Raw genomic sequence first — 23,227 nt, 5'->3', positions numbered from 1 at the left:
TTATCGCTATGATAAAGGTTGAGTTAAGTTAGATCTTTCGATAGTGGAGCTTTCCCATAGGAAGGAGGGGGGGGGGGGCGGAACATACTGTTTCCACGTATACACTTTTCAACGCGAAGCGAGGTTCTACATGGATATACAATATTTTATGCAAAGTTCAATTCAAATTTATATGTTTAGTACAAGCTGAAATAAGCTAGTTGTATTTTTTTGAGGCAGGTTTTTTTGGAGTGAGGGCATATAACGAAGGGCGAAACCTCATCTCCATTCACATATCTATCATATCTACCATATCCACATGCATTAACAAATTAGTACTGGTTCGTTAATATTAATATAAACCGTTATATGTTTCGAAATTTTTTTGTTAATAATTTTTTAATAAATAATGAGGGATGACTAAAATCTCTTTAAGATTGTTCAGGATCATGGATCTTGATGATGAACGTATGTCAAGATTAAGAGATCATAGCATTTGTCTTCGTTATTGTAAAGTTTTATTTAACATTTTTACCATTTCATCGTAAAAAATGGTTTCCCCGTGCTAATCGCCGAAAATCATTTTAGGGGCTTTCATTTTGATCCAAAAGGAAAGTTTCCACAAAGTTTCATTGAAATCGGCGGTATGACGTTTTCGGAACTTTATCCGTTAAATTTTCCTGATATTAGTACAAAGAAATATTTAAGTTAACAGACGGTTAATATAATTCTACAAAGATTTCCTATCTCTTTCGTCGACGTCATTGAGTTAACGCCGAAAAATTTAGAAACCACTAGAAAAGAAAAGGGAAATGCAACATGCAAAACATGCAAAATTCAATGACTACAAAATCCGAAAATGCGTGCGAGAAATTTTTAGCTCTATCTACTTTTAAAATTTAAATAAGATTGAGAGAGTTGATTTTTATCATTTAATACTGGGAAATATGTCGTCAGTTAAAAAAGAAAATGGGAAAGAAATAATGTAAATACATCGAGAGTGCGCGCGAGTTAGAAACGCAAGCCTCGAAGATGGATTGTCGTGAACATGGACATCTTCTGATATCCATTTAAACTCGAGGCATCGGGCACTCGCCGTTCAGCTCTGCAAATCGCGCAGCGAGTGAGCTATCGAACTATTTAGGACGCATTAGGCGCGCATCGACACATCTGACAAATTACGGCGATACGTCGTGCGGCGATATTCGCGCGTTGATTTTCGAACGCATGCGAATATCGGAGGCAAATCGCTAAGCCCGTAAATTTCGTTGTCGGCGTCACGTTAAAATATCTGCCGCGGTATTCACCCGCATTAACTCCCGCGTATACGTCCCAGAGAGGATTATATCGTTTTTCAATTATGCAAACGAACGAGCTGGAAATAAGTGGCGATATATAAGGAAAAAATTAAAGACATTTAAATTCAAATGATCTTAATTGTATTTCTCATAATTTTGCAGATGCGAACACTGAGCTCTTAATCTCATTTTAATTCTAAAACCGTTAGAAATAGTCAGGAAATCTAAAACTCGTAAGACACGATTTTTCGCTATTTTTCCCTATTTCGGATTTGTCCATCATTAACATTCCTTTTTCTATTATTAATCTTTGATCTGGAGAGAATTTTAAAGTTGCCGTTAAAGTTACCGTTTTGGTTTATGTATAAAACGTGAGTAACCGAAGTACACAAGTATGTAATGCAAATAACATTTCTACATAGCGAAATTGTTTAACAATGCTATTCCAGGAATTTAAATCGAGGCTCCCTGTAAACCGGCTCTTTTGGTATTACTTAACGAGAGAGATTTCAACGCAAAAATTTCCCGTTGGATTTATCCGCGTATCGACCGAAACACGATTACACTCCGGCTTATCCTTTTTGATAAACAGGCTCCGCCGACCGCGCAGTCGTTAATTCCGTTTTGCGTTTTATCGTGTTGCACATGTGATCGTACTCGACTGATCATTAATGCGACAACCGATTTCGTGAAAATAGTGTAGTCATTGTAAAATCGCGATGATCCAATTAAACGTTAATTATGTACGTTCCGTATTGATAGTGGCAATAATAATCGAGTATGATTATCAAAGTACAAAATAAATCGTCCGATTCACGGAATAATTTTATTTCGAACGCAGTACAAACGTAATTCATCTCTCTTTTCTTAAAAAAAAAAAAAAGAACTATCGAACTTTGTTTCTTACAAAATAATGAGTGAATTTATATATTCGCCATTCATATCTTTGTATATCTAAAAATAAGCTTTGAATACATCTTTAGACGTATTAATCGTACTTTTTGAAATTATTTAGTTATATTTAAATGGTTTTATTAATTTATAATACAATCAATTGGAATTTTGTTTTTCTTTAATAAAAGATTGCATCGATAGTTAAAGAGAATATTTATATGTAATGAATAAATTTTATTAAAATATTGTGTAAAGTTGTACCGTCACTTTTGACTGCATCATGACTGACGCGCGCGCGTGTGTGTGTGTGTGTGTGTGTGTGTGTAAATTAGTCATGATGTAGTAAAAAAAAATATATATATATACATATACATACAGACATATATATATTTAGATTATAGTATATATTATTTATATATATATATATATATATATATATATATATTTCTATATAATTTACATTACATTTATAATTTGTGATTCATAATTTATTTAAAACGGCTAGCAGGAGATTCTACTTTGAATGAACTTATTTGCTCATGCATTTTTAAATTGTATGCTTATCGCATTACGTATTTATAACGTTGGAATCAACAACAGGTTTCGCAAACATGCGCGTCACGACGTGGTCGTTAGCGTTATCCGTTTTATCTAACGGATGCGAGTAGTGATCGAGCTCGATCATTAGCTCGGCCTTTGGGAAATCCGCGTTTGATAGAAATCACATCCTTTAACGCGGTTATTTCGGTACTACGACCACATCGTCTGAAACAACTTTTTCTTGAAGCCTGACATTTCGACGTGAAAGTCATCCCGACACGTTATTGATATCCGAGAAATCGGAGAGGACCACTAGAAAAGAAAAGGGAAATGTCAACATGCAAAATTCAATGACTACAAAATCCGAAAATGCGTGCGAGAAATTTTTAGCTCTATCTACTTTTAAAATTTAAATAAGATTGAGAGTTGATTTTTCCTTCGTCTGCAAAGATACGGGAGAGACCATGCGAGATTATTTTGCTTAGAAAAATTTCACATAGTCTTTCCATCCACGTTTTTGCAGTCGAAGGAAAAATCATCATCTCTTAATCCTATTTTAAATCTGAAAAGTAGATAGAGCTAAAAATTTCGCTTACGTCAAATCCATCGCGAAACTACTTTGAACGCTCTTACCGTTTCCGTGACAATACGTCACAGAGCAGATTAAATTAAAATTAAGATAATAATCTTTAGCGATATTTCCATCTTCGATATTGCAAGCATATGAACAAATAGGAAGCCCTCTTATTGAATATCAGGATCCTTAAATATGCATAAAGAGAAAGTTTCTCAATCGCGTAACGGAGAAGTTCGCGAGTTATCGGCGTAGTTGACGTCTGCGATTGCACGATTGCAATCTCGCCAGATATAATACGGCAAGCGGAGGTGCACGAATAAGATCTTCCGGTTTATAATTTATGACGGAAGAGAACTCGCCCTGGACTTTGGATTGAAATTCTCACGTTCGACAAACGCGATTCTTCTTCCCTTTTTTCTTCAAGATTCTTACATCCTCTAAAGGTCGTGCAGAGAAAGCTCTCTCTCTCTTTCTCTCTCTCTCTCTCTCTCTCTCTCTCGCTCCCTTCCTCCCTCCCTCCCTCCCTCTCCCCCCACTCTCTCTCTTCTCTTGTCTTTCAAACGTATATATGTGTACGTGTATATGTACGTTGGTACGCAGTGGTATTATAGTACGGTTGTTTTAACGGCCCGGGAGGTGAACATACCACGAGGGTGAGATCGATAACCGCAAAATCGCCAGCCCGTAACTGGCCCAGGATGCGAGAATCGAGCTCCCTCGCCTTCATTCTACAAAGTATATTTCCTTCTTTCGCGGAAAGTATCGGCAGCCTGGTTACAGAGGATAATCCTATTCCGAAGTTTGTAAGATTATATGTGTATGTGATGTGTGTGTGGTGTGTGTGTGTGTGTGTGTGTGTGTGCGTGCGCGCGCGCGCGCGTGTGTGTGTAAGGCAACGCATCCTTCGAGGATAGCATGAGAATGGCGCCGAATTATATTTAATAGCGGAATGCTGTAATATGTCATATATAAATACATGATGCGATGAAGTACAGAACGTAAAAATGTACGGGCACGCAAATGTCTCCGTTCGAAATAGAATTCTTTATCGGTGATTATAAATTACAAATCGCGATTGTAAATTATAAAGTGCATGTAAATTTTACGTGCGGACTTTTTTCTTTCAGAAAGTACGGTAGTGAGAGCGCCACAAGTGTGATAAAAATTAAATAAATCTGTAGCGTGTTGGACATGGAGTTAATGGAATATTATTCACCATCGCGTTTTTTTTAAAACGCTGAAAAACTGCGATTGGAAAATTACCCACTGCGGCACTAAGAATTATCATTATTACGATCATTATCGCACGCTGCAGCGCTCAGCTATCGATCTCTTCATAAGCGCGCGGGAAGGAATTTCGATTAAACAAATTTTAAATAAATTTCACGGGAACGTGAACTCCTTTTCTCTCACCCTCCGAATGTTCGTGGTCCCTGAAAATTCCAGGATTGGAATTAACATCGCGAAGCGCAAAGGGCCGTGTGCTAGCGTATACACGCGGGGCTGCTTGCCCCCTCTCCCCCTTCCCCCGTCGAAGGGTAGGTAGGCCGCGAGCACGATGCTTCTCCTTTTCAGCCGGAAGAACGAAAAAGCACCGCGACCAATGGGAGACGAGGTGTGTCGGCTTGAATAAAATTAACATAGTATTAAAAACACTACTTTCTCTCTCTCTCTCTCTCTCTCTCTCTCTCTCTCTCTCTCTCTCTCGTTTTCTTTCTCATGGCTCGTGTTCGCAAGCGATAACGACTGACCGACCTGGAAGCTTCTGCCGCGCTAGGATATCACGCCTCTTGCAAATCGTATGGAAATAACCGCACCGTTGCAAACGCGAAACCGATTATTATCTACATTTTTTTGCACTCCGCGAGCCTCTGTAATCCTATACTTAAGTCTCGAGGGTCGCCTAGGTGAGTCAGAATTTGATTGCGTAAAAGCATACGTAATGTTCCGCATGTAGCGTATATCGCAAATATTCTTCTGTATTTTAATACAATATAACGTGACATGCTTTTTACATTATAAAATATTCAGGAGAAAGTTTTAAAATTGGCAATGCATCAATAAATTTTTTTGACTGTCGCAAAATAGTTTTGCTGCATATTTTACCATATGACGTAATGTTGCAACAATTATGAATTTTCCTTTGTCACGCGAGCAATTATTTTGGCGATTTATTTAACGGCGCGCTCAGCATTGCCCCAGCTGTCGCGAATATTCTGACAATTGCATTTCTAATAATCTATTTGTGAAAAGCCGCCTGTTGCCACTTGAAATTGTCTGCCGTGAAGTTTATCGCAGCCTCGACGATAATTGCTTGCCAAGATGTTTACGAGATCGCGCCATGTATTCCGCACGTATGCACGTCCCGCATGAGATTATGATCGTCGTCGTCGGGATTCGTTAATCCTTTCGACAAATTTCGGTATTACGATTCTCGACATCGCTCAACGTGTCGTAAATCGCGCTATGCGATCTACAGCTGCAACCGGATTTCCATCGCATTCAACCCTCGATGTCATATGATTTCGAGCCCGTCGTGACTCTCGCGACGATCCTCTATGACGCGCACATTCGACGGAAACGGAGAACAAGCAATTATGTAATAATGTATTATGCAAAGGGATGCTAGGACAAGGAATCTTTCTCTTTTTGCAAAAATAAGATTATTTTTATAAATAAAGAAAAAATTATGCGAATCGATTTCAAGCTATATTATATATATATGTTTACTCCATGTGTCTTTAATAATGTGAAAAATTAAAATTGTTAAAAATGTTAATTTGTTCGAAAAATTATAACAAAAGTGTTTCTAGAAAAACTTGTTTTTTTTTTGTGAATACGACATGACTCTGGTTAATTTAAAAAAAAATATTTAAATTTTATTTTATTTTATTTGTAAGAATTTCAGATTTTACGGAAAAATTAAAAATTGACAAAATGGTTTAAAGTTAATATTAAGTATCTTCGACAAAAAATTTTTATCATAGCAACAAATATTCGTTTTTACAAATTTAGAAATTTTAAAAATTCATTATCTAAATAGATATCTACATGTCAAAGTAGAAATCAATCGATCCAATAGTTTTTATTAAAATATCATGTGTTCATAAATTTTGAAAACTCGTGTTCCGAAAAAAGCGTTTAAAATTTCAGATTATTTTACGCAAAAACTATTTCTTTCCTGCACTTTTACCTAATTGGCTATTCCAGGACTGTATAATAATCCTTTCATTTGCTCATAAAACAAATTTTCATTTATATCTTGATGATGAGTCATTCTGGCAAATTTAAACGAGGTTGAATGTCACCGCTGATATTATCTAAACTTGATGTTTTTAATTTTTTTTGCTGATGTATGTATTTGCGTTAATATGTTCTTCATTTGAAAATTGAATTCTTATGATGTTATCTTTTCTTGGGTCAATTTGGACGATTCAATCTAGCTCTTCTAATTTTTTTCAACATTTTCAATTAATTTCAGCATTCTTTTTCATAAGAGCACATTTAAAATATTTCTGACATAAATTTCAAATCATTCATCTTATCAAGAATAACAAAAAAAAAAATAGATTTTTACTGGCCATTAGAAAAGCGTTTATTACAAATGCACGTTGTGTGCATCTAGTTCTCTTTATGCAATTACACAAGCGCCAATTTTCAAAATTTCTACATATTCTTTTAAAAATGTATTTTTAAAGACTTCAAACTACGAGAAACTGTAAAAAAAGAAAAATTGAAAATTTAATCAATTTTAAAGGGAAAAGGCCCCTATAAGTACATTCTCTCGTTAAAAAGAATAAATATGAGAAGGAAAGAAGGATATCTTGATAAATTGATTATTAATCCTGCTGATCGAATAGTTCTGAGACATTGCTCTGACCTGAATAAGAAAATCTTTGTAATCGTAAAAATTTAAAAAAGAAAACAATAAAAAGTCATTAGTTTTTTATTAAAAAAGAATTTGAAGATTATAGTGACTTTTTATTGTTTTAACTGAGAAAATTATCTTTTATAGTCTTTTTAATAGTCAAAGAAAGCGGATGAGCTTCTGTTTTGTTGCGACTGTTCCGCGCGATAATCAGCGACACAAACCGTATATTTTGCCGTTCTTAATTAAAAACTCGCGCGTGTGGTGTCATCAGGGGAGATCGCGTTACGATAGAACAAAGTCGCGATACTATTTCCTCTCGCAGATTCTGCAAATTGCAATTTCCCATACCGGGAAAATTCCGCTTGGCTGATGTTTTTAAACCTATCGGTTGCTGCGCGTTCGCGCGTGTCGAACCGTATTATCGTCTCTTTTTAAAGCTGACATTCTCTGAAAGTCGAAGAGCAGTGATAACGAATTGCGACACAATGTTGCCGTCGCGCTTACTCTCATATTTTCTAATTAACTATGATATATTATATCGCGCAATAATTGCATTATATTAATCTTTGTATTTTCTTTAATTTTATTCTATATAACTAAATATCGAGAAATGTACGTCTTTCAAATTTATTTTTACAGTTTGTATTAAAACAAAATACTATCGTAGGAATAATTTTTTTTTATATGTACATACATTTAATGTATTTTTTTCATGTTTTAACATTTTTTAGCATTTAACGTTTTTTTGAAATTTTGTATCTTTACTATTTTTTTTCATCTTAACATTTTTTGACCTCTTTTTCCGAGATGTCCATTGGTTCTCTCGCTGCATTTATTTTGTGAGCGGCTGTCACGAGGATAGTTTTAATAGTTGTATATATTGTGTATATCAAGAGATTAATAGTATAACAATATTATATATTGATTACTTTTTCTGTTTAAAAAAATAAATAGCATGCGTTTGTAGTATCTGCGCTTCGTGAACAGTTATCATTGTGAAAATCGAATATTTTGATAATTTATGTATATTTGTCATACATATTGTACATGTTTTTCGCGGAAGAATACAAGAAGAATACAGGTGTAAAAATATTTTATATATCATGTTTTCTTTTCTGAAATATTACATGACCGATTAAATATTCAAGATGTACGAACATTAATTTTCTTCATGTCATACAATAGTTATTCATAATATGAAATAGATATGTATATAATTCGCAATACTAATTAATAGATTAAGTTACTTAAATTTTATATTTAATTGAAAAATATAATGCAAGGAAAAGGTAGTACTCGTCTAGTAAAGATAAAAATATGCGTTAAATTGTGTCAACGAGAACTCTTCAATTAGGAACGATACACTTGTATCTCGCAAAATTGCGGTAGAAAACGATCCCACAGCGCGATGACAAGGCCTAACACGAGAGAAGTTACGTAAAGGGATAGCTGATGTTCCAACGCGAGATATCACGAGTAGCATACAAAAGGGTTAATTGCGTTCTGCCACGTTAAGGTGCGATTATGCGGCCGTGTCGGTCGATTTCGCGGCAAACCCGCTATTACATCGGGACAAAATCGTGTCTGCATTATTGAGAACTACTTCTACACGTTAATGGAGCGAGAAGAGGAGAGAAGTTCTCATGAATATTAAAGAATCGGGATTGTTGACTTTCGTAAGATTTTTATGTCGGAGCTTAACAGCCGCCTCAATATTTGACGCGGAATGTACACACACACACACACACACACACACACACACACACACACACACACACACACACACACACACACACACACACACACACACACACACACACAACACACACACACACACACACACACACACACACACACACAGAGAGAGGAATTATTACGAAATTAAAAAAATTCGGTTTTTATAGATTTTATATATTTTCATTTAATGATAAGTATGTCATTTTAAAATTAAAAATTATTATGAAATTTCTAAAAAGCAGAATACGAAGAAAATGTAAGAAAAATTGCATTGATATGATACATATTTTAATGTAATTTTCCTTATATTTTCCTTGTATCTTTTACATACAAGTTTCATAATAGATTCTTAATTTTAAAATGTTTATCTATTATTGTTTTAATAAAAAAAGAAATTATTGCTTTCTGACAAGTTCTAACAAAGATCTTGCATTTTATTTTATAGATATAAAGAAACTTCTGATCGTTACGTTTACATACCTTTAGATTTGCCGAGATCCGCATATTTTTAAAATCTCAATTGGGTCGTAAGGGTTCCTCTTGGCGCAACTTGCATCCCTGCTGAGAAATTTCGCGCGTTCGTTCCGGGACGATATGGATTTCGTGACTTGTCAGCACGACGTGTCGCACGTGCCAGTTTCTCTCCTGGCGATTCTTGGGTAAAATTCCGAGCATATCTTGAAAATCCATTATCCTCGGTGAGGGGCAAGTAAAATTTACTTTCAACCTCGCCTCGTGCGTATCCCCTGAATAATTTATTCTCTTTAATACACCGAGTACCTTCTCATTTCACTCGTTCGGCGATTATGCCGCCTATTCGTAGTGCATAATCTGTCGTGAAGAGTGCATTATAAATGACAGTGTTACTAATGCGATATTTTAATCGAGTTCGAGTGCTAGTAGGAGGACGAGTAATAATCGATTTCGATAATCGTGATCGTCTCACCGGAACTTTCACAGAATCTCCATTTGACATTTCCACCCGCGTTGCTTTTATAGAAAATAATTTCTTCAGCAGAATTTTAATTTAATATCGACCTCTTCATCAAGCCACCATTTTATCATTCGTCATAATATTTTTTCTAATATATTTAAAATTAAAAGTTTTTATAATATATCCTATAGTAATACTTCATATTGTTGTACTTTTTATTTTACATTGTACTTTTAGGGAATAAAATTTAAAATAATAAATCTTTCTTAATTCTAAAAATATTAGTACTTTCCGGCCTCAGATTTTCATTAATCGAAGAATTTTTGTTGTAAAAATTAATATGAATATTAATAATGTTTTAATAATTAATAATTTAAATAATTTAACATTTATAGCGGTGGAATGATCGAGGACCTTGATGTCACGATTTCGGCAGTTATCAAAGAATAATTTCACGGGATGAGGACAAGGGTACGATAATTTTTCATTCTCGGGTGTACCCGCGGGGACACCGCCAGAGAAACGTGAAAGAGCTGCGCCGTTGAGGAGCAACGTCGCCGGATAATAAATCGATAATTCCTGTGCGCGATTTCCGACCCTGGGAACAAGCGAGCCGGAGAAAAGAGGGCCGCATATGTCGACGATTTTCATTTTTTTCAGAGCTCGTTTGTCTCCGGAAACGGCCGATTTGCGTTCGATTATGCGGCAGAGTTGGCCATTTTTTCGCAACTAACATTTTGCGTTTTTGAGCAGGAAAACGGATGAAACTCTTAAGTTAACAGTATTTTTTTATAACTCTTCATACACATTCATCCGATGGATATTATTTGTCAAACATGTAAACTTTAAAATTGTTCTTATTTATATTATTATTTTTCTGTATGTTACTATCTTTCATCCATGAACTTTCTCACTTATTATTGAAAGATATTTTATCTTACGTGACAAACATTTTGTGAAGAAATTTTTAACTTTCCGTTCAAAATATTATTTTTAGATGCAAAATGTTTTTCTCTACTGAGATACTATTTTTCGATTACTTGGAATACTAAAAACAATCCGGAAGTTTCATAACAAGCTACTTTTTTGACTTATTTACCCTTGTTTATTTGATAACCTTTAAACTACTAAGCCGCAGAAGTTATTTTTAATTCTCGTAAAGGGCTTATGTTCAGACAGATATTATTATCTCCTTGCTGGAAATAACAATCTCACACATCGGTGCCATTTTTAATTACTTTTTACGCTTTATATGTATGCATTCTTTCAGTATGCACTTCTGACGAGCAAACTTAGAAACGCTTGACAAGTACGCTCAATTTTATCTCATCTGAACGGCGTAATTATCTCCGACTGCATATATGTCTCTTTAATCCTCGTTCAACAAATGCCGGCTGACTGTTCACACATTCCTGCGGATATTTGCTCTCTAATTATTTTCTTCCATTTCCATCAGAACGGACGGCCGACAGACGCTACGCTTTTGTTGTGATCCTCATTCCGTTATATTATCCGGACCCGCCCCTCGCCGATGTATTTTCTGCGTAATATTTTATTTTACCTGTCCGTTACCGTAATGTTACCGGAATGTTTGCGAAAAACATCGAGCACAAGCGCCTCCCTGTTACTGCGCTGGAGGCTGCCTTCGTTTCCTTTCGGGTGCGTGGGTGAATAACTCGCTCCTTCTTAATTTCGCAGAAAAATGAAGATCGATCTGGACCGGGAGAAGGGCCTCGAGCTCTTTGGCAAGCTGATACGTACAAAGAACATCGAAAGTCTGCAAGGTGATCAGTCCAAAACCGGTCCCGAGCCACTTCATCCAGCCGACTCCAAACAGAAATTACAGGTAACAATGATATGAAAAATAATATTTTTTAATCGAGGACCCAATTTGATTCTAGAACTTTACACTCGGATTCACTAACTGTGTCAACCGACACCTTCAGGCGTATACTTTAAATTATGGAATATTAAATTTTCTATTTTTATCGAGATTTTTCTTCTTATCTTTTTACTCTGCAGTCGCATTTTTTTTTTCTTCCGATTGTTGATTAGATTTGTTAGAAACAACGCTACGCGAATGAGTAAAAGCAAGCTGAGAGGAGATCGGCGTGAGGTGAGAAATAAAAACAAGTGTGAATTAAAAAGGTGGGCGTTTAACAGCGCGCGCTGCTCCTAATTATCAATTAGAGTAACACTAACTTTTAGAACGGCGACAATAAAGGACCCGTGCACGCTCGATGACAGAAACTTGCGAGGGAAACTTTCATTAACTTTCCGTACGTAATAAAATTATAATTCTCGTAAATGATGCCGTGTAATTATAAAAATAATTTTACGTGGTACAAACGGGAGTAAAACAAACAGCAGTGGGAACGTCGTTCGACTTGTTTTAAATTTAATAAGCTCCAATAAGTTAATACCATTTCTCCATTTCGTTAAAACGGCGAAGGCGGTATTTATCTAGGAGACGCAACGAAATTCTCCGTAGAACGAAGTTCGGACGTAAGAAATAAACGCGTATGGTACACGAAAGGATAGGTCGCTGGGAAATTTGTCATTTGCGCGAACGAGTTGGCGGTGCCCTGTAACTACTTTCTCAACAAGCCTTACGGGGATTCCCCCCGTGTATACGTGTATACATATGTACATATAGGGTGGCCCCGAACGTTTTGGCCAGACTTTGAGATTTTATGGGAAATTTGAGTCTGAATAATGAATCGAAAAATGCTTTCTTAAAGAGTTAACGTGCAAAAACTTCTGAAATCAGGGTTATTTTATACATTTTTGCAAATATCAGACAGAGTATGCATTTTTTATTAAAACCGAAACAAAAGTTGTAGAAAATTAAATTGTCTTTCAAATAAGAGTAAAGTAATTGCAATATGTTTCATTTTATTTTAAAATAATCAGTTTCAAAGGGAGCGCATACGTAAACATACGTAAAACGATATATCGCTTGTTTGCAATAGGGAGCCATTGTCACTTCATCTCTTCTCCTCACATGCTAGTAATCTTACTCTTTGTTTCATCCCTTCATAGTGATAGGTTTAAACTGTAGAAAAGTAAAGGTTTTTTTTTTTTTTTTAGTAGAATCGATAGCCGAAGAAATATACTTTCCTGTATATTTGAAATTAGTTATTTTAAAACTTACTACGATCATTTTGCTCTTATTTGAAAGATAATTTAATTCTTTGCAATTTTTCGTTGTTTCGTTGTTTACAACTGTTTGTTTTTACTCTTTGTCAAAAAAGTAATTCATGATGTTTGCAAAAATAAAGTATAAAATAATTGTGATTTCACAAAGTTTTTGAACGCTAACTTTTTAAGGCAGCATTTTCGACCCATGTTACAGAAGAATCTTTCTTTCAGAATCAACTTTCCAATAAAATTTCAAAGTCTGGCCAAAACGTTCGGGGCCACTCTGTATGTATATATCCGCGACGGTATCGTTGCCGCAGTAATTCTGTCGGTCCGACAGCTCGTGTCGCGCGTTAAAAGAGAAAGAGACGCGACGAACTTTCGTACATCTCCGAGGGCGGTCGTTGCAAAGCCGCCGTTACTTCGCTCACGGCGGACGGCTCCGCCGTTGCAGTTGCAGCTCCCATAAACCGCCCCGAAGTTTCCCAATAACCGATCCCTTGTGCTACTTCCCGCGGGAGACCCGCGGGAAGTAGCACAAGCTCGACACACACGAGAAATGCACTCGCACACGCGGAAATCATGGCTCCGACTAACAATAAGACGCAAATTTTATCTAATGCAAAAGCAGCACGCGAGACGAGTCAGAACAGTTGCCAGGGTTGCCAATGATCGAACGAGGGGAGCGTAGCTCGTTAGGCCGATTGTCACCGGAAACGAGAGTTCGTTGCATTCGTTGGCGATTTTTATTTTTTGCTGATGGCGCTGAAATTGGGTTGCTTCGATCTGCTCTCGATGAGAGAAGGCTTAAAAATTTGCCGGCTTCAATTTAGACGAATCGCAGAGATAGTCTTTGTTGCGTGACAGAGGAAAAAAAATGTTGCTGATGGATTATGCTGAACTGTCATCCGTAAAAGCGAGAGCTTTCGTCTGTGCGCGTTTCATTCGTGCATACGCATTTCATTAATTTACAAGCCGTGTACCGAGATCCGGATTCTCGGTTTGGACGTGCACATGGGGATCACACACGTGTGCCGCGAATGTTTGTTCAATGAACAAGGATAAACAAATTGCGCCGGTGGTATCGTCGCTCGTGAGATCCATCCCTTTCATCGAAAGCGCGGTAGCACGCGGCTTCAGAAATTACGAGCGTAACGACGTTATACGTCCGGGACGACTCTCTCGAGCGATTTCCCGCGGGGGGACTTCCGGTATTTACTACGCGCACGTAATTCCAGCCCGGAGCAACCTGTATCCTCATTCGTTATTTAGCGGCCGATGGCTTGCTCGCTTGGCACGAAAGGCACGCGGGATTGCGCGGAGCCACGCAACGATAATCAAAACCCAAATATATATCGCGCACGACGGCACGATCAGTCATCTTCTCTCGTCGCTGAATTATAAATAAATGGGATATGAAAATTTGTCAAGGATAATATTACGTCTACTTTTATTTATGAAAAAAATTATACGTTATTATTCTAGATCACATTTGAAAATAATACAAAAAAATTGCGGTACTTTAGAACTTGGATCAAAATTATTTAAATATAAAGTAGACATGTGCTTTAATAGAAATATAAGATGTAAGAAATAATGACGAAAATTTTAATTCTTTACTTTAACTATTCAAGATGATTTATGTAGTGAGAGAGAGGTTAATTCTGTAAATAAAAATTAAATTTTTATTTACAACAATTTAAAAATTAAATTTTTATTTACAGAATAAGTAATCATTGCATTGCAGGGAAATTTTAATAAATATCTTGAATATTTTAAGTATTTATATAAAAAAAAATTTTAATTTTTGTTATTTCTTAATTACATTTCTATTAGATTATCACACTTCTACTTATTTATTTAAATAATATTTTAATCCAGGTTCTAAATTGCCTTTAAACTTTTTGTATTATTTTTAAATGCGCTTTAGTAGAATAATCTGTAAATTCTTCATAATTTTTTTATTGTAAGTATAAAAATTATAAAAATAGATACATCCGTAAATATCTCTATCTTCTTATTCTTAATCTTAATAATATAAGCGATTACCTGTTCTTAATACCCTGTTTTTAATAAGCCAAAGTACCGCAACTTTGTTGAAGATTATGTTAACTTCAAAGTTTGAAGTATAAACACTTTGATAACATAAATTCTTGAATTTATCACACTTGACATCTACATCTACTTAATTTTTTTCTATTTTAAAGAAAGAAATATCTTTTTTTTTTCGATACAAAGTTTAATCCTCAAAGCATTGGTAATGTTCAAATATTTAATCATGATAAAAGAGGATTTAAGATCGTCGATTTCCAAGAAAAAATTAAAAAAAAAAAACAATCTATATTTTTTTCAAACAATTTTTTTTAAAAGCGCCATCAAAATTCCCGTGATTGCGAGCAAACGCATAAATCAACGTGTTACGTTACGCGTCAACGTTGCGTGTAGGCGAATCTACCTACACTGGCAATAATTCATATATTTGCATTAAGCTACAATATCATACTCTTCGTATTTCAAATATTGCGACGATACGTTTGGCAAATGAATGCCGGGTGCTCTGCGAAACCCGACATTACTAATCGCGCAAACTACATTTTCCATCATTACCGCGCAATTACTTCTCAATGGAAATTGACTAATTGTAACATTACAATCCCGCGGTGCTGGATAATCTGATTTGCTAGTCATTGGAAACCTTGCAACTTTTGCGATTTGTACATTTGAGATGCGACATCCTTTTTAATACATCACTTTGAATTTGATCCCTTTTCATTTGTTCATTTGCCAGCGTTTTTTATAAGAGACATTATTATAATTACATTATTATAAGTACATTGCTGCTTTTTTATTATATATAATTATTTTAATTAATATTAATCATTAATGTTAACCATCTCGTTTTAATTACCTTTCATCCTATATATTTTTTTAATAAGTCTGAGTATTATATTTGTTAAAATAACATTAATATTAAATGGACTGTAAATATTGAACATTTACATTCTCTACTCTTATAAAATTATACTTATAGTGAATTTTGTTTAATATTCTTTTAATTGAAGTGATATAATCCGTTAAATATTTAATATTTAATATAAGTAAATATCTATTAATATCGGTTAAATATTTGTTATATCGTCTATACATTATTACGTTTATTTTTAATTTGATACAATTAAGAATATTATTTCAATATTGCATTTTACTTTTATGTAATCGATAAACTTTAAAATAGTTGATATAAAAGTTTGTATGAAAAGCTCTGTTTGTTATAGATCTTATGCTTTATATTATTTCATTTTAAGTGATATGAAGATAAACTATCGATAAATATGGATAGATGAGCTATGAAATATAAATACATTTAATATGAAATGAACATCCTGCCCCTTTCCATTTCCATTTATGAGATATGAGAACCACGAAGAAAATGAAATTAACTAAAAGTTTTACATTCCAAACATTTTCAACACTTTACTCATAACTTCATTTTACCGTTTTTTCCTTTTTCGCTGTTTATGTAATTGTATTAAATTCAAAAAAATCTAATGAATTATAAAATGCACGTAAATTTGTGTATGGTTTTTATGATTGTCCTCAATTATTTATTTTTAAAGATCTTGCTTATATGTAGCTGAAAATCCAAACTTCAATAAAAATATTTTTTATTGTTTATTCTTCTTAAAATTTTATGATTTTCTGTATATAGACTAAAAATTATTTATAATAATTGATAATCAAAAAGAGTATATATATTCATTCAGACATATGTTATTTATATGTTATTTCATTTATATAGCTCATTAGGTATTATATACATATACGATTGATTCAATACAAAGAAGAATAATAGAATTATGTTTATCAGAACTTCATTGAATCATTAAATCCCGGTAATAATTACCAGATTTTCTTTCGTACTCATATAATATATGCTCATGTATAAAATACTTGGCAGAAATGTCAGGAAAAAGTAAACAATAATATTTTTACCAGATTTAAAGAAGCAATTTTTTGCAAAAGTTCATCATGCTTTTTTATCGAGCACATTCTTGTTATAATATGTTTCCTATCTTTTTTTTTTTTCATATTTCTTCTAATTCTTTTTCGTACTTATCTCAAGTTAAAATTTCCTATAAATGTCAAACAATTTAACTATCTTGTAATTATTATTCTATTATTATTTAATGTAACATCAAAATGTAACGATAAATAACCATATCGTTTAATATGTCGATAATGATAAGATAACGATAATCGCTTTATTCCACAGGTTTCATTACATATTACGCAGATTTCATTACGTATTCTTGTACGCATAATAAATCAATAGATAGTTACAGATATATGTTTCAGAGTTAAACATTTACATTAAATCCATCCGAGCCAATCCATTTCGAAACAATAAATCCATGAGATGCATTACAGTAATATTTACAGATCTATTGCCTCAGATTAGAATTAAAGATAATTTGACACCAATATAATGCGCAATGGCAGCTTTGCTGGATGTATAATAACTAGATCTATAACACACGAAAGATTCAAATTATAGCAATTATACATATAAATAATTAAAAAAATAATACAAACAATATTTGCATGCGAAAAATAATTGCAGTTTCTATAAAGAAAACCTTTCTTTTTTTTTTTAAGGATGTATTAAACCCATTATTTTCTTATTTAAAATGAAAAAAATTATAGATTATAGATCGTATTTAAAAGTAATGCAAAAAATTTTGCAATTTAGAACTTGTATCAAAAATTATTTAAATATAAAGTAGAAATGTGCTTAATAAAGATGTAATTAAGAAATAATGACAAAAATTTCAATCTTTTTCTATAAGTACTTTAAATATTTGAGATGTTTATGTAAAATTTCATTGCGACACAGTTTATTAAATGCAGTTAAATTAAATTTTTATTAAGACTACAAATAAATATAAATACAAATAAAACAAGTGATAGCACAAATAAAATTAAATACTTATTTATGGTTAGAACAACTAATCTCTCGCAATGAAACATGACATAAATCATCTTGAATCTTGAAATTATCTTGAATACTTAAAGTATTTATAGAAAAAGATTGAGATTTTTGTTATTTCTTAGTTACATTTCTTAGTTACATTTTCATTAAACATTTCTACTTTATATTTAAGTAACTTTTGATCCAAGTTTTACGAATCACAAAATTTTTTGCGTTATTTTATCATTCTAATCATCTTAAAGCACTTATATAAAAAAGTTAAGATCTTTGTCATTATGTCTTAATTATATTTCTATTAAAGTATATTTTATATTTAAATGATTTTTGATTCATATCCTAAATCGCCGTCAAACGTTTTTGTATTATCTTTAAACGTGATTTAAAATAATCTGGAATCTTTTATAATTTTTTCATTGTAAATATAAAAATTATAAAATATATAGGTAATACATTCTCAAATACTTTTACATAATCTTTTATAAAACAACGTATACTTGTTTTATAATTAATTTAAACAAACAATTGAGATAAACACAAAAACAAATAATTTTGCTAATAATCTCGCAAATAACGAGTAATATATAAGTTATTAATTATACCCAATCACTTCATAGTTGCTTCGTCATCGCTCGATGCTCCACAGATTCCTCTGTTGCACACGCACATTCATACATATAATGAGAATGCGCACACGCACATTCATACATATAATGAGAATGCAGTTAATTAATCATCACAATGCAAAGATTGTGTGACAGCTTGCACGACACTCGCGACATTAATTGCACGCAATGCGATATATATACAAAATATTTCATTAAACGTTCGAATATCATTAATCATTTGACGATTTATTCGTCTCATCCAAAGTCATAACAGACAAACTATTTTTAAATAAACAAAAAATTCGAAATGCGATGCAATATCTATTTGAGAATCATACGAGTAAGCGTAATAAAAAAAATCATAGTTTTTAAAAAAATTATAGTTTTATTCTGTAATATCGTCTCAATTTCTGTTGTTTCAAGTTGACAGAAATTACAGGATATATTTGTTTTCAATACGTATAGCATTGCAAATCGTTAATCGCGAGAACTAATTCTATAATCTGAAACAGCATCGTTTTCTAATAATCGTAAAAGGTGATCGCACTCAATTCCACTAGGCAATAAGCAAAGGTAGTATTGTTAATAGCATTATTGTCTTTCGAGATAACGTTGCAATAAAGGCAAAAAGAGAATGCCTCGCCATGTGGCGCGTCAGTTAATTTTAAGTCGTAAATGTATTTGATTAGGTAATAATCAGAACGGATATATCCAATTTATATCCGCGTGAAGTAATATGAATTACACGCAATAAAAAAAAGTGTCACTTGAAGCCGAAGGAAATCGAATAAAGTACATATATAAAGACTCTTGAAATTATTTAAATAAGTGAGAGATAAATAAGAGTCAACATTGTCGATAATGTTATATTTTACACGTTTTCCAGATCTAAGAGATCAAGTGCCGATTATTATTTGTCTTGAAACTAATAATTTCAGCTAAAACTGAAATTGACATTTATTGTTCGATAATGAATTTTAATATTACTGATGTTAATGAGCACTTAAAAAAAAAATCTATAAATAATTTGTTGTGAAAAATATGATCTCGATTATTTGACTGAGGAAGATGTATATCACAAAGATATTCCACACCATTAACAGCGCTAGTTCTTTCTTGTTTGGCTTTTATCTCTAACTTGTTGTTTAAGATTCATAGGTTTTCGATCCCAGTCGTCTGTAATGTTAATAACACCGCATGATATGTACTTGCCAAGAGAAAGTCTTCGCCGGATCGCCTTATTTTTATCCGCGCCGGGCATTTTAGCCACTCCCATAGCTGATGTGAGGAAGAATCAATCCCCCCTCCTGGCACTCGGAGGGCTTCGCGTTTATTAATAATTATCGGAGGTGAGATGCAAAAATGGCACTGACATTCTAGGGAGAAGTCGAGTAGAAGACACGCAATTGTTTCTATTCTAACTTCAAAGGTGCATACGGTTGCAAAATACCGCGAAAAGATCCCGCCTAGATCTTTCTGCAAAGTTGCAGCGGCGACGAAAGGTCACGTTTCTCGCTCTTTTCTATCGCTCGCTACATTATTTACTGTACCATTACGCATTTAGACCGGCGAGTTGCGAGTTACGATCGACGATAATGGTGGCACAACATCAAATATTTTTCCACAACAATTCGCCGATTTTTTAAAAGGGAAATGACCAAGTAAAAATTGAATACGGGAATTTGTTGCAAAAAAATATATGAAATATGAAAAAATGATATTTTGAACAATAATTAATCTAAGTCAATTATTTTGATTGCAAAAGAAATTTAGGGAAAACAATTTCCGATATATAATATAGAAATGAATTCGTTCTCTGGAATTATTTTTTATTTAGGTTAATTGTTTCGGATAAAATAACGAATAATATATTTCTGCTTTCTAGTTCGCGAAAATAGATTACCATGTTGTAAAGTGCAATTTGATGTCGATAAAATTGAATGAATCATTGAAAGTAATGTGCAGATTATTTCGCCGTTAAACGCTTAAAAACGCTTTCTTAGGAATCATATGAACAATAAATAAATGATTCTCTCTGAGAATAAATAATTGGAAACGACATTTGTTTCATCGTTATTCCTCTTTAACGACACGTACATGTTTTTTTACATTTCCAAAACTGTTATTGTTTGCAGAAGTGCCTGACGACTCTGGACCTGACGTCTTTAGGAGTTGGCTCCTGCGTCGGGACAGGGATGTACCTTGTCGCAGGAATGGTGGCGCGCAGCGTTGCCGGACCTGGTGTCGTCTTCTCATTCATTATCGCAGCCATTGCTTCCATTTTTTCCGGTGAGTACTCTTTCCTTTAGACGGATAAGAAAAGAAGAAGTACATTTTTTATGCTGACATTCATTAGTGTCGGTCCACAATAAGTATTTAATCTTTAAGCCGTAAGAAATTGACTAATCATAGTCGAGTATTCTTTTCATATTCGATTATAATTGGTCAATTTCTTACTTCTTAAAGCTTAAATCACCTATTGTGGACCGACACTTAGGCGCGATAAAAGAATAGCAAAGCGAGAGAGCGTCGTGTAGATCGACTACATGTTGTTGCACAGAGCTGCGTTCAAAGGATATATATTAGAGAGACCTAAATGTGTATCTGCCTTCATTTATTTAAAAAGAAAGATAAAGATATATCGGATAGACGGATATATGTTTAAGTCTCGTTTAAAGCCAAATGTAATTGTTGATGTAATCGTATCCAAATTCTGGAAATCCTTCGAAGTAAATGAACATGAATATGTCCTTCGAACGCAGTTCTGCGTTCGACATGTAATCGATCTCTGTCACGATCTCTCTCTCTCTCTCTCTCTCTCTCTCTCTCTCTCTCTCTCGTTTCGCTACTCCATTATCGCGTCTAATGACTATCGGCAAAAAAATGCAATTTTTTTTCTTCGGTGCAACCGGGCCTTACTCACGTTAGCTAGTACTAGAGTGTGTAGAAAGGACTTATCGAACGAGATTGGCCGTGTGTGTACCCACACAAACGCACACGCGATCCCACGTCGCGAATTTAATCGTCCGACGTTATCTGGGGATTGGGTCGGCGACTCTATCAAAGCCGTTCCGCGCGATCGTCGTCTGCGGGTTGCGCTTTCACACGCGATTCTACCGGCGTAATAACACGGGCGCTTGCACGTTGCACATGTGCCGCGTACACATATACGGGGCGCCGACTTTGCGCAGTCCACGCGAACGGAATACGAAAGTGGGGATTTATTTCTGATTCGCGATTCACAATCTCTGTGGCCGAAGAAACCCCTGCCGGCGCTCGAGAAAAGGGGAGAGAACGGAGGACGGAAGGATTAGCCTTTAACCTATCTACGGTCGGCGGTAAAGGGTTTCCGACTATTTTTATGGACGATCAATTTAACGATGGACAGATACGTGTGTGCTGACTGTATCATGTGGGCGTGATGTCAATGCTTCGACGAGAGGCAGCTACGAAACCCCCTGACAATACCTGACTCCAACCAGATACGATGATGTATGACAGTCGCGCATAAGTAAATATTTCGTCGGAAGACCGAGTCCGAGTATATCCGAATCTAACTGATCCGTTTATATTTTTGCTTTCCTCAGCTTGGAAGTAAAATTGTAATTAAATTATGTACGAGAATACGTAATAACCCAATAAGTCATAGTATAATTGATATCTTATATTCCCGGACACTTGAACTGTCCCCGAGTCGAAATATTTCTATCTGTCCTCGACCTCAATTAAAATATCTACATTTTATCTGTTGTGATACGTTGAACATTCAGATTGATATTTGATATTATTTAATACCTGCAGCTCTTAGTTAGGATTTATGATCGAAATTCTATTAGAGACAGTTGAATATTTCTCTTTTGAATTTTAATCTAGGAAATTGTTCGCGTTTACTGCTATTTCAGATGCAAAGTAGGAATTTAATTTATATAAAATGAACTTCTAACGCAACATTCTACAATCTATAAGCTTAAAATTGTAAACTTAAAAATAGGAATAAAATCTTGACGGGAGATAACTCTCTAAATATTTTTCTCTTATTTTTACCCTCACTTAAGATTTTCTACATCTGCTATGATGTTTTGGACAGTTAGATGAATTTTCTTTAATATTATTTAACATCTATAGCTCCTAGTTACAATTTGAAATCATAAAATTCTATTACAAATAGTCGAAAATTCCTTTTCTGAATCTTAAATTAAAACATTGTCCGCGTTTATTATTTCAGATACAAAGTAGGAATTTAATTCATATAAAATGAACTTCTATTACAATATTCTAGAAATTATAAATTAAAACTAATTGTAAAGTTAAAAATAAAAGTAAAATTTTCACACGAGGGAAATTGCCTAAGTCGATATTTTTCTTCTACTTTTATCTTCAATTAAAATTTCTACGTCTGTTATGCGATACTTTGAATAGTTAGATTGATTTTCTTTAATAATTTAATATCTATGCTTCCTAATTAAAATTTAGAATCACAAAATTCTATTAAAAACAGTTGAAAATTCGTCTTTTGAATCTTAAATTAGAAAATTGTTCGCGTTTATTGCTATTTTACATGCAAAGTAGGAATTTAATTTATATAAAATGAATTTTTATCGCAATATTCTAGAATCTATGAATGAATTAAAACTAATTGTAAACTTAAAAATAGGAATAAA

At 33.9% G+C, this 23,227-nt stretch overlaps 1 protein-coding gene across 3 annotated transcripts in view; it reads left to right on the top strand.

Moving 5' to 3' along the window:
- The window catches only part of LOC105431032 (solute carrier family 7 member 14), a 96,764-nt gene that overhangs the window by 35,447 nt on the left and 38,090 nt on the right, over nucleotides 1-23,227 (top strand). For all 3 annotated transcript variants that reach the window (XM_011644948.3, XM_089074490.1, XM_011644949.2), the window contains 2 exons: nucleotides 11,529-11,676; nucleotides 20,702-20,855. In XM_011644948.3, the coding sequence (XP_011643250.2) occupies nucleotides 11,529-11,676; nucleotides 20,702-20,855 (302 nt within the window). The remainder of the gene's footprint in view (nucleotides 1-11,528; nucleotides 11,677-20,701; nucleotides 20,856-23,227) is intronic.

Source organism: Pogonomyrmex barbatus, unplaced genomic scaffold, assembly GCF_055798465.1.
Source record: "Pogonomyrmex barbatus isolate J1 unplaced genomic scaffold, ASM5579846v1 scaffold17, whole genome shotgun sequence".
Lineage (NCBI taxonomy): Eukaryota > Metazoa > Arthropoda > Insecta > Hymenoptera > Formicidae > Pogonomyrmex > Pogonomyrmex barbatus.
Note: the sequence above shows the minus strand (reverse complement) of the source record. Positions and strands in the feature narration are given on the sequence as shown.